Below are 11,133 nucleotides of genomic sequence, written 5' to 3' on the forward strand. Positions count from 1 at the left end.
CTATAGCGTATATCCATCTTAAAGCTCCCTGGCATGCTGTTCATCAGCTGGATCCTCATTGTTGTGGAAACCTTTTATACAGCCTGGGGTGTAAATAGCAGACGGGACCAGAGGCACAATGGATGGGACTCTTAACTTTGTACAATAAGCTACATTCCAGACACACAAATCGGAGGATTCCCCCCCCACACACACCACTTAGGCAGCTGAGGTGTTATCACAGGACAGTTTCCTGCCAGCCAGAAGCACTTGCATGGAGCAAGCAGGTGAGCGGCATCGCTTGGGAGAGAGGATGTGGCTTTGGGAGAGTCAGAGAGCTAGATAGCTGCATTTCGTCCCCAGGCCTGAGGTTCCTTACAGCTGCTCAACATGAGATGAAAACTTGACACCGGTTGAACTAAAGTAATGGGCAATCCTGCTCTAGGTTAGATTTAATTTGGACTCGCTGAGTTAATAAACTGCTTGTTTGTTTCATATTTAGCTTGTTATTAAAGAGCTTGGTTTCTTCCAGATGGCTTCCGCTATGTGTCATCAGTTATATAACCTGCAAGCTCTGGAGACCCCCTTGCCAGGCACCACAGATGTGGCTCTTGCACAAGCCCAAGAGATGGCTACCAAACTGGGGAAGCAACACTAACAGGAAAAGAGAGGCACTCTGGGTACATGGGGAAAGGTTTATTTCTGGCCAAATTCACTTCAGAGCTTGTTTATGCACTTGCTGTGAACAGCTCTATTCAAAGCTTGCCCTCGGAAAAATTATTCCAAAACGTATACTGCCTCAAATAAATCACCAGGAGTTCCTTCCTGTCTTTTTTCTTCCTCCCAAGTGGTATGGATTCCCAAATCTATGCCAAACAGGCTACGAGAAGGCTAGAAGCCTGTTTTTGGCCCTGATGTATGCTGACCATATCTAGGGTCTACAGCAGTTCAGGGGGCCTAGCCCCCAGTTCAGGGGCCTGCTGTGTCCCCCAAAGACTTAACTAATTTTGAGAGCAGTTGTGGAAAAATAAAATACACAGCGCTCTGGTGGCAGTCCTCCTCAGGCCCAAAATATTAGCCAATTTAGAGATTTTGAAATTTCAGTTTCATAATCTGGCAATGCCATACTGCCACCAAATTCCAGATTGTTCAGGGGGAAATTGTCAGGAAACCTAAGTGGGATTAAACCAGCACCATCATACATTAGTATGAATGCAAATGGTTCAGCCTTCAGCAGATAATCAAGAGCCATGATCACAGTTTTTCAGCCTAAAGGCCTTCAGATTGGGGAAAGGGGCAAGCTTCTAAAAAACACAAGCAAACCTCAATGGGCCACATTTTTGCATCTTTGCTGCCAAGCTCCTTCCACCCCAATTACCATGCTCTCCAGGTTGTGTCCCTAAGCAACTCACCACTATCCTCTGTCTCATTTGCTAGATCAACATTTCAAAGCCACGAGGGAATTTTGAAAAACTTGCGGTCTTTTCTCCAAACTGCAACAGAGATTAAATACTGTCAAATACAAGATACCGTACGTCACTATGTCTGTTGGTTCTGGCAAATGCTGTGAATAAGAGCAGGGGGTTGGACTAGACAACCCTTGTGGTCCCTTCCAACTCTACAAAGAACTAATGAATTTACATCTAGTAACTTGGCTCCATTATATGAGATCCTGTCCACTGACCTCCTGGAGCCTAACCATTTACCACAAGGCAAAAGCACCAAATTTCAAAAAATCAAATTTGATTATTTTGTCCCCCTCCAAATTTTCCTTTGACGAAGCATTTCCTCTGACCTATAGCTGAACATGAACATTTGCTCTGTTGTGAACCAGCAGCATTACTTCCGGTGTATAATGAGACTTGTTCCTTGGGTTATCCAAGACTGAAAACCTGACCCCTCAGGCAACTGAAACCATGCATGTGGTTTCCATTGGTTAATGTATTTTACAGCCCAATCTTATGTTTACTCAGAAGTCAATCCCTCCGAGTTCAGTTAAGCTTGCTCCTAAATAGGGAGATCTGCTATTCTTTAATTGGAATCTGTTATGTACTGAGTTGAATAGGATCCAAAATGCAGCAGTCTGATTGGTCCTAGAACAACAGGATCCAAAATGCAGCAGTCTGATTGGTCCTAGAACAATGCAGCAGTATGATTGGTCCGCAGGAGCCACCCAATCCAACTCCAGGTGGAAGTGAATCCACAGCCTGATTAGCCTACAGGAGAATCCCGGAATTAGCCAATCATGTGCAGCCCATTGTGTAAATAATGTGTATAAAGCAGATATTGTGGGGGAACTTCCATTCCTCCTCACCACTATGAGCTGAATAAAGAGCATGAAATCCACTCTCAACTCCGAGTATATTTCACTGGCAACGAAGGTAGGATCCCGCTGAGCTGACCGCCACACATAGCACTGCCACCTGCCGCACCGCTGCCTTGCACCGTGTATCGAGGCTTCAGCTCCAGGACCCAGTGGCAACCGACAGCAGCTTCTCGCTGATCAAACCAGCATCAGGAGACTGGGAAGCATACGCCTCCCATTTCACCTTCCTCCTAGAAGCCAAAGGGGTCACCAATGACGCCAAGAAGAGGGTGATATTCTTCTGGATTTCAGAATCAAACTCCATTGAACACAGTGGGACTTGACTTTCAAGCAAATACTTGGGCGCAATGGCTTGCATGCCTCCAACTTTGAAATTTCACAGGAATGCTTGGAAACATTATAGGGATTCCCTGCAAATAGCTGATGCACTCAAAACGAAAACAGAAGCACATTTTGGCCCAGTACTTTTAATTATGAGGACAATGCTACAATTCTGAGCAGAATCCAGCGATTTACTTAGTTATTTTTTAAATAAAAAGTGCTATTTGCTCCATTTATACCTAATAATAGGAGTTTCTCCAGGCTGCTAACAAAGCAAATATAAAATAGATTAAAATGTAACATTCATATAAAACCAGTGCTTTTTTCAGGGGGGATGCAGAGATACCCTGCATACCCCTAAACATTTTGTGAATCTTTTTACTTTTGTCCATTTTTGTCCATTTTGTCCCCAATTTGAAATATAAAATGGTGATTTTCTTGAGTCAAAATGAGAGTACCTCTAAACATTTTTTAAGGGAAAAAGCACTGTATAAAACAATTAAAACTAAAACAGATTCGTTTTAGAAGCTGAAATGCAATTTAAATCTAAGAAGCTCAGACTATGGAAGATAAAAGTGTTCAGAAGTGGACAGCCTATATCAACAGCAGCGCAGGCACAGCGTATCTCCTCCCCAGATTTCGGAATCGCATATGCGCGCTTATGCAAGAGGCGGAGGGGAAAGGTGAGGAGGAGAACCGTGTTTCTCCGGAACGGCAAGTGACCGAGTGCCTTTTGTAGCCGGACTTTTTTAGAACAGCACTCAGCCCAGCACAAGATGGCGGCGTGCGTGCTGCGCTGCCTCTGGCGATGGCCGGCGCTGAAGCTGCTCTCCGCAGAAGCGGCTCGGGACTTCCCGCGCCGAGCCATCGCCTCCGCTCGCCCAGACTCCGGTTCTGAATTCCGGAGCGAATACAGCTTGGACAAACTCTACCCCTCGCAGCAAAAAGGAGCCGACGCAAAAAAGGTTAGGAATCCGGATTGGAGGCGATTGCTGGTCGGAGCACCTAGATCTATATAAAAAGCAGAGTAGCGCCTTCCGTGGATTTCCGTTTGCATAGTTTTACGGTTCTCCCTCACCGCCGGTCTGCGGGCGGAAGTTGCGTTGCCCCATGTAAATGGATAGGCCTAAGAATAGGAACAGGGGAAACGCAGGTTCGAATCCCAGCTGCGCTTATTAACTTCACTGGGTGGCCTTGGGCTGGTCGTTGTCTCTTACCCCGGCCTACCTCACGGAGATGTTGGGAGGATAAAATAGAGCTGCCTCTTGTTTAGAGGGGGGTCATGATATAGACAGATGTAATAAATAAAATAGCATATTTTCTCTGAGGGGATAGCCATAGCTGTCAACTTTTCCCTTTTCTTGCGAGGAATCCTATTCAGAATAAGGGAATTTCCCTTTAAAAAAGGGAAACGTTGACAGCTATGGGGATATGTGAACAAATGCGAGCAGCAAAGATAAACAATTCTTGCTTTTTGTTTATATTTTCATATATTCTCTATATCTCAGTTTCCCTCCCTTATGACACCCAAAGCAGTGTACTGTATGTTCTGTTCCCAAGCAGTCTCCTATGCAGTCACTGACCAGAACCCAGTCCTGCTTAGTTTGAGTAAGGTGATGGTTCTGCAAGCTGTTATATTGTACTACCCTTTTGCTTCTAACTCTGCCTTTACTTAATCTTAAAGGTTATCTAATTCAACTTCCTGCCAATGTAGGAAATTCGCTCCTACCATTTGCCTAATAATAACAATAATAATTTATTTATTTATACCCCTCCCATCTGGCTGGGTTTCCCCAGCCACTCTGGGCGCTTACCAACACAATAATCATAATAAAGCGATAAAACATCAAACATTCAAAACTTCCCTAAACAGGGCTGCCTTCAGATGTTTTCTAAAAGTCAGATAGTTGTTTATTTCCTTGACATCTGATGGGAGGGTGTTCCACAGGGCAGGTGCTACTACCAAGAAGGCCCTCTGCCTTGTTCCCTGTAGCTTCACTTCTCACAGTGAGGGAACCAGCGATAGGTAGCTATCCAGTATGTTTATCTGGAGAATGGCAATGAGATGTTGAGACTGAATTCAAGGGTGGTGATTTCTTTTTCAGACTCAGTCCTACAATGATTCTGCATGTTGAAGTCCTCATGAGTTGCCCCTCCCCTTTTTTCTTGAAGGTTCAGATGTGATAAACTAGTATTGTGAATGACTTGACAATAGTGGATACAACTTACTGCTCCTGGTTGAATAAAGTGTTTTCAGAATCTGATGATCCACACCTAGTTCAAGAAGTCCTCTGATTGTGAGCTTTGCTGAACTGAAAAATAGTCACAAGAGTCTTGTCTAAGACGTTAAAGCTGAGGAAACAAAATAATTTGAGTGTCTAGAAATCTATATTGTACAAAGTAAAACTAAAAATTGATAGACCCTGCCAATGGCCTTTAAAAAAATAATCTATTGCTGTAGTTGCATATTTTTCCATTTTCTGTTTATACACTAATTGTACTACAGAAATTTTTACAGTAGTATTAAGTTGCAGTTGCTTAACAATATGTATCTCTGTGTTAACAGGATTTGGCAAACCAGACTGTTCCCGACATACCTGTAGGTGAGTCCAGAACCTTAGAGAAGTGACGTCTCTTTCTCCCGAATGATTTCCCCAGGCATTCATTTTATTTGCCTGTAACAGTGTAATCCTATGCAGGCTTGCTTGGAAGTAAGTACTATGGCTATATTTCTGATTTAATCAGGCCTATAGGCTTGTGCTGTAAATCAGTTAAACTTTTATTTAGTGGAGGATTGGGTACTGACACAGAACTGCAAAGAACAGGTGGGCCAATCATTAACAAAACGATGCCTTATAGTGCTTGTGTTGCCAGTGGAGGCCACATGCCAGTGGGGGTGAGGCCAGAGGCAAAAGTGAGCAGAGCAAGCCATGTGCCTTCTTTGTACAGTAAGTTTCTTTCTACACACAGTCACACATCACCCTCTGTTTTCCAGGCAGGCAAGAGGCATTATCAGAGTTCCAGGACATATTATAGCACAGCAAAAACACTCAAGGAGAGTGTGAAACATGGTCTGCAGAGGGGATGTAACTTGGGGAGAGTCCCAAGGACCATGTAAAGAGACACATTTGGCCCCTGCGGCTCAGGATCTAGCCCCATGCTAAGCCAAACCTCAGGAGTAATGTGGCTGCAGTATTTTCACATGCACCAGTACACTTGCTTGTTCATTCTAAGCTCTAGTTCGGCTTAATGTCATACGTAACTCAGGATGCTATCTTAATTTTACATTTGATAAAGCAGTAATTAATTCTATGTGGCTTGTATGCTACCTTAAAAAATATATACTTCAAGCATTGTTTTTATTATATATCGAAAACATTCAGAAACATATATCCTAAAAACAATGCCCATAGTCCCATGTAGTCTTATTGGGAAGTAAATCCCGTTGGTGGAAAATGCTTTCACTGAGGCTGCCACTGCAATTCATTACCTGCTTATTTCACCAGATGGAGAATAACCACTTAAGGACAATCAGAATGCTCCTACAGGAGTGTTACAGGAGTGTTTGTTAGAGTTACCTTCATACTTCACCTCTATTCCAAGTGTGACCTTCCAGATCAGTATATCCTTTCCTATGCAATTTCATCCTTTCTTCTTCTTCTTCCATATACATAAACAAAACAATGACTGTATCTTTTCAATATTTCTCTTTGCAATCTTTTCCAGATCGTTTGTCCATATCGTATTGCCGAAGTAGTGGCCCAGGAGGCCAGAATGTTAATAAAGGTACGAAAAACATCGGAGCAGATTTAAATAGATACTTGTCCTGGGCATGTATACTTGGGAGTGAGCTCCCTTTGGAGGAAACATGAGTAGAATCAAGCTGTGGATTTTTCTGTTAACCAGTGGTGCTATTAGATGTGTAAAGTTAACGTTTGTACATCTAAATCTGAGGACTCATTAGCCTTATGAATTTGACAAGTACTGAAAAATCAGTGCTTCTTTTTAACTGTCAGGCGGTGTGGTGGTTGCTCACGAGTAACCAGGCAGGAGTAACTGACCTGTCTTTGGCAGGTTTTTATTTGTGCAAACTATTTACAGTGCAGGACCAGAAAGTTCATGTCCGTCTCAATCACTTGCAGATTCCGGGAGTGGCCCCTTCCGGTTTCCCCTCCAGCATAAGAACTTAAGACACCCCAAATCTCCGCCTTCCCTCCTTGCGTTTCACACCTCTGCGTAAACTGGGCGATGGAAACGGTGTGCCTGTTTCCTGGCTGGCCGGGCTAGGTGAGGCGCTTGGGCTCTCAGTAGCATCTTTGAGCCCTTCCCTCTCTTGGCTTTCCCATTCCACCTCTGCTCCACTGGAGGTGTGGCTTTCCCCCTCGTTGGACGAGGAGCTGCTTCTCAGGAGGGTGGGCAGCTCCCTGTATTCCCATGCCTCCCTCCCCTGTCCCGATGGCAGCTCCCTGACATTAACATTAACTAGTTTCTCTTTTCTTCATTTTTTTAAAAGATCAGAGTTAATATTCAGTGCTGTAATAGGAACGCCCTCTCCTGTCCTCTGCAAGTCCCTGTGTTCCCCCCCCATCTGCTCCAGAGGATCCTCCAACCCTTTGGAGGAGATTTTGGGACATGTGTTTGATAGATAAAACTCCTATGACTTTAAGATGGTTCTTTTGAGTTGTTTACAAGGAAACATTGTTTAAAAGGGGGGAAATGCTCCTGAGGGAGGACTTTGCCGGCCAAAATGCATTAGGCATTAATAAAAAGTATTACTTTTTGGCTTTTTTGAGATAGAGTCTGCTTTTTTGCCGTGTCTCTTGGGATGCCACGAATTCTTCTGAAAATGCAGGACCCTTCAAAGTTAGATGGTGGGGGTGACATTTTGCATGGCAGCAAGATCAGCTGGTGGGGTATGTGTGACATCATTGAATTGAAATTTGAACCTGCAGCCTTTGGATAGGATGTGTAGTTCTCCATGTGCCCCTAGGAATAGTCATGTATTTCTTTGTTTCACTCGCAGTAAATACGAAGGCAGAAGTCCGGTTCCATTTGGCAACAGCAGATTGGATCTCGGAAGATGTGCGACAGAAAATGGCCACAATGGTAATTATTAGCGTTTATCTTTCTTTTCCTAGGTACTTGCCAAGCTATTTAGCCCAGCAGGATAGTTTGATCTTGGTGTATTAGTTTATTGAAGCAGCACACAAGGAAATTAGGGTGTTCTAAGAAGCCATTTAGGCAATATAACTCAATATTGATTACATATAAACCTATGCTAACTGTGGTTAGCATCACATTCAAGGCACAATGCAATGCTGAAAATTCATTGGCTGAGGGACTTTTGGATTTGTGCATTCTATTTGTATGGGCTTCTTTTCCATTCCTGGGCTGAGCACACATTGGATACAGCAGACGTTTGGTCTAGGCATAACACAAGCCTAGGACTGCTTGCCACCTTTAGCTAGTGTCTGGTGACCTGTGCAAATCTAACTTCTGCATTGAGAAAAGTAATTGCTAAGCATAAGCTAAGTTAATGGCTGGAATTTTTTTTCCCTAAAGCATTTTAACACTGAAAGTGATCTATTATCCTTACCTCATTTTTCACTCTGCTGTGTGATTGCTCTATACCCAAGAACAGTGCCTGGAGGGTTTGGTTAATTGTCGCAACTCTTTATTTGTTGAAGATGTGTTACCCTATTATGGAAATCCTTTTTTTCATCAGCACTCTGGTGCTGGGTAATGTAACAGAGGAGCCTTGGAGCAGTGGAGATATTGAGGTCCACGCAACAGAACACCTCACCTAGTGGCATCAGCCAGATCCTAGTGCTTGAAAGTTTGCTCTTCTTGACATTCTGCTGGAAACTTGTTTATATTCTGCAAAAGCTCCCACAGTTACAGTAGTACTGGAGTGCCTGTTCTCCGGTTCCCCTGCCCAGTAAATGAGGTATCCACTTTTTACTGGGCAGCCCATATCCAAGGTGGGAATAAGCAGGATTCTAATCCACAGCTTCCTATAAGCAGTTTACTGAGACAAAGATAATTTCCCCAGCACCATTACACAGTAAATCTAAAACTTTCATTGAGGCTGCAGACCCATTTATTCCTGGGAATAAGCCCCAGTGAACCCGGTGAGATTTAACTTCAAAGTGAACATGCATAGGATTGGGTTGTACGGGTAACTTTCAGAAGAGACGGTCAGAAGTTGCCTCCTGTGGCAATCATGTCTGCTTCCCTCTTTTTTTAAAAAACAAAACCTTATTTTTAGGCTGGTAAACTAATGAAAATGGAACGCTCCATAGTAAAAAATGTTTTCTTTCCCAGCACAAGAATAGGATCAGTAAATCTGGAGAACTGATAGTCACCTCTGAAGTAAGTCGCTACCAGATGAGGAATTTGGCAGCTTGCTTGCAAAAAATCAGAGAGATGATTATAGAAGCCACTGAGATGCCTCGAACTGAATCGAAAGAGACGGTTGAAATGATCAGAAGCAGGTATGAGTCCACTAGTCAGATAACACTTCAATCAGCATGTATCTGTAGCTGACAGCTGTTGCATTAAAAATGGCACCCTACAGTGCTCACTTAGAGCAAGGTGAAATCATCTGTAGCTACCATTCGCCAAGCAGAGCAGCTACTTGCTTCCAACTGTCAAGGGTGCGTCACAAAATCATATTAGGTAGCTTAGGCAAGGATCCAGGAGGCCCTCAGCTGACCCCTGGTTTTAACATATCATAATAAAGATAGCCTTCATTTTCTCTTAGTTCTAGCTGGACAAGCTGAGATAGTTTTTGTTTCTTGACTTAGGGCAGAGCACCATGGGTCATCTCTTGTGTGTATTAGAGTGTAAGTGGACCTCTGGAATCGTAATATATACATCCGAGGTAGCATTGCTGTATTTCACTTATATAGAAAAGGCATCACTTTCAGAATGTTGCACTTGGATAAAACATAGCGGGTACCTCTTCTCTGGGAAAATATCAACTACCGTATTTTTCCCTCTATAACACGCAGATTTTTTTCTCCTAAAAAGGAAGGGGAAGTGTCTGTGCGTGTTATTGAGCGAATGTGTGGTCCCTGGAGCCAAATGGCACGAGGGGAGGCAAAAAAAATCAGGCAAAAATCAAATCGCGCGTCTTGGAGAAGGGAAACCTGAAAAGAGGAAGCGGCTGCTTTCCTGCACTCTGCCTCAGGGTCTTACTGCCCACCCTCCTCTGTGTCCTTGCTGTGTTTGCTGAAACGGAACAAAGAGCAGGGAAAGCCCCTCCCCTCCAGGCAAGCAGAGGGGAAAGCAGAGTGTCGTCTCTGTGCTCCGGTGCTGCTGAAAACATGCAGGAGGGAGAGAGAGAGAGAGAGAGAGAGAGAGAGAGCAAGCGCACTGGCTGGCTTGGGTGGGTAGGTGAGGGAAAACTTTTGCCTTCCTTTCCTCCCTCCCGTTATACCCCTCTCCTGCATTCTTAGCCAGCTGCTTCTCTGCACACCCCTCTCCTGCTCCTTGTCCCTTCTGTGTTTTTCGTTCCCTCCCCACTTAAAATGTGGTTACAAAACATGGATACACATGGATCCTCAGGATCTTTGCATTGGGTCAGCCCAAATTCACCATCAGAGCACATAGCATGTCCATGGCTACAGCCTGCCCCCCCCAAATCACACACCCACTGTTGACTGGGGCTGCAATGGTGCAAAAAAGTGGTTACAAAGCATGGATCCACAGGGATTCTCAGGATTTTTGCATTGGGTCACCCCAAATTCACCATCAGATCACATGTCTGTGGCTACAGCATGAAGCACAAAAATGATACATCCACTGTTTCATTCAGAAAGTTTTTTCCCTTGTTTTCCTCCTCTAAAAACAATGTGCGTGTTATGGTCAGGTGCGTGTTATAGAGCGAAAAATACGGTACTTCAGGCTTTTTAGAAGAAATATCCCTTGACTACTTAGGATTTTGCTTTTCTTTGAAATGTTGATTCTGCGTGACAAGAACCTGATACAAATCATTTATGATAACAAACCGGAATCATTTCACAGACACACTTAAGTATGTCATCCTCAACCTCTCTCTTTGATTTTAGGGTGGAGAAAATGAACCGTGAACGCCTCCGACAAAAAAAGATTCGCTCTTCTGTAAAACAAAGCCGGCATGTGGACTTTGACTGAACGCACCAGAGAAAAAGAGCATTCTGGAACACATCCATTGGACTCTTTCTAATATTTGGAAAAGAATAAAAAAAAACCTTGCACCATAAAATCTGTTCCTTGCAGTTTATGAAATGGGGGTGGACGTTTTCGCTAAAACTAATGGAGCTTGAAGCTGAAGTCCTATGTCAAATGCCATAACATACATTTACCAAAGTAATTAACCCAACTCTTCTTGACTGTAGCACAGAGCTTTCCAAACTGTGACACGTTAGTGTGTCGGCTGCAGTGTGTAGATGCTTCATGCAATGCTGGAAAGGGGGTAGTTTAACCTCCTGATTTGGTAGTAAAACTGAAATACTGTTGTCACA

The 11,133-nt window shown here is 43.7% G+C and overlaps 1 protein-coding gene across 1 annotated transcript; it reads left to right on the plus strand.

Annotated features, from left to right (window-relative positions):
• Positions 1-3,368: 3,368 nt before the first annotated feature.
• MRPL58 (mitochondrial ribosomal protein L58) lies at positions 3,369-10,882 on the plus strand. Its single transcript, XM_083728076.1, has 6 exons — positions 3,369-3,591; positions 5,193-5,229; positions 6,353-6,412; positions 7,650-7,732; positions 8,951-9,120; positions 10,699-10,882. Exons 1-6 carry the CDS (start codon positions 3,403-3,405, stop codon positions 10,781-10,783), a joined length of 624 nt encoding a protein of 207 aa, XP_083584202.1. The 5' UTR covers positions 3,369-3,402; the 3' UTR covers positions 10,784-10,882.
• The last annotated feature ends 251 nt before the right edge of the window (positions 10,883-11,133 follow it).

This window comes from Podarcis gaigeae, assembly GCF_964106915.1.
Source record: "Podarcis gaigeae genome assembly, chromosome: 2".
In the NCBI taxonomy this organism is placed as follows: domain Eukaryota; kingdom Metazoa; phylum Chordata; class Lepidosauria; order Squamata; family Lacertidae; genus Podarcis; species Podarcis gaigeae.

What these genes read in the sequence shown, in the direction of transcription:
- MRPL58 (XM_083728076.1), top strand. Translation starts at nt 3,403, where the DNA reads ATGGCGGCGTGCGTGCTGCGCTGCCTCTGGCGATGGCCGGCGCTGAAG. An exon ending in TGTTCCCGACATACCTGTAG is followed by an intron (nt 5,230 to 6,352) that starts GTGAGTCCAGAA and finishes AATCTTTTCCAG; the next exon opens with ATCGTTTGTCCATATCGTAT. An exon ending in GACAGAAAATGGCCACAATG is followed by an intron (nt 7,733 to 8,950) that starts GTAATTATTAGC and finishes TTTCTTTCCCAG; the next exon opens with CACAAGAATAGGATCAGTAA.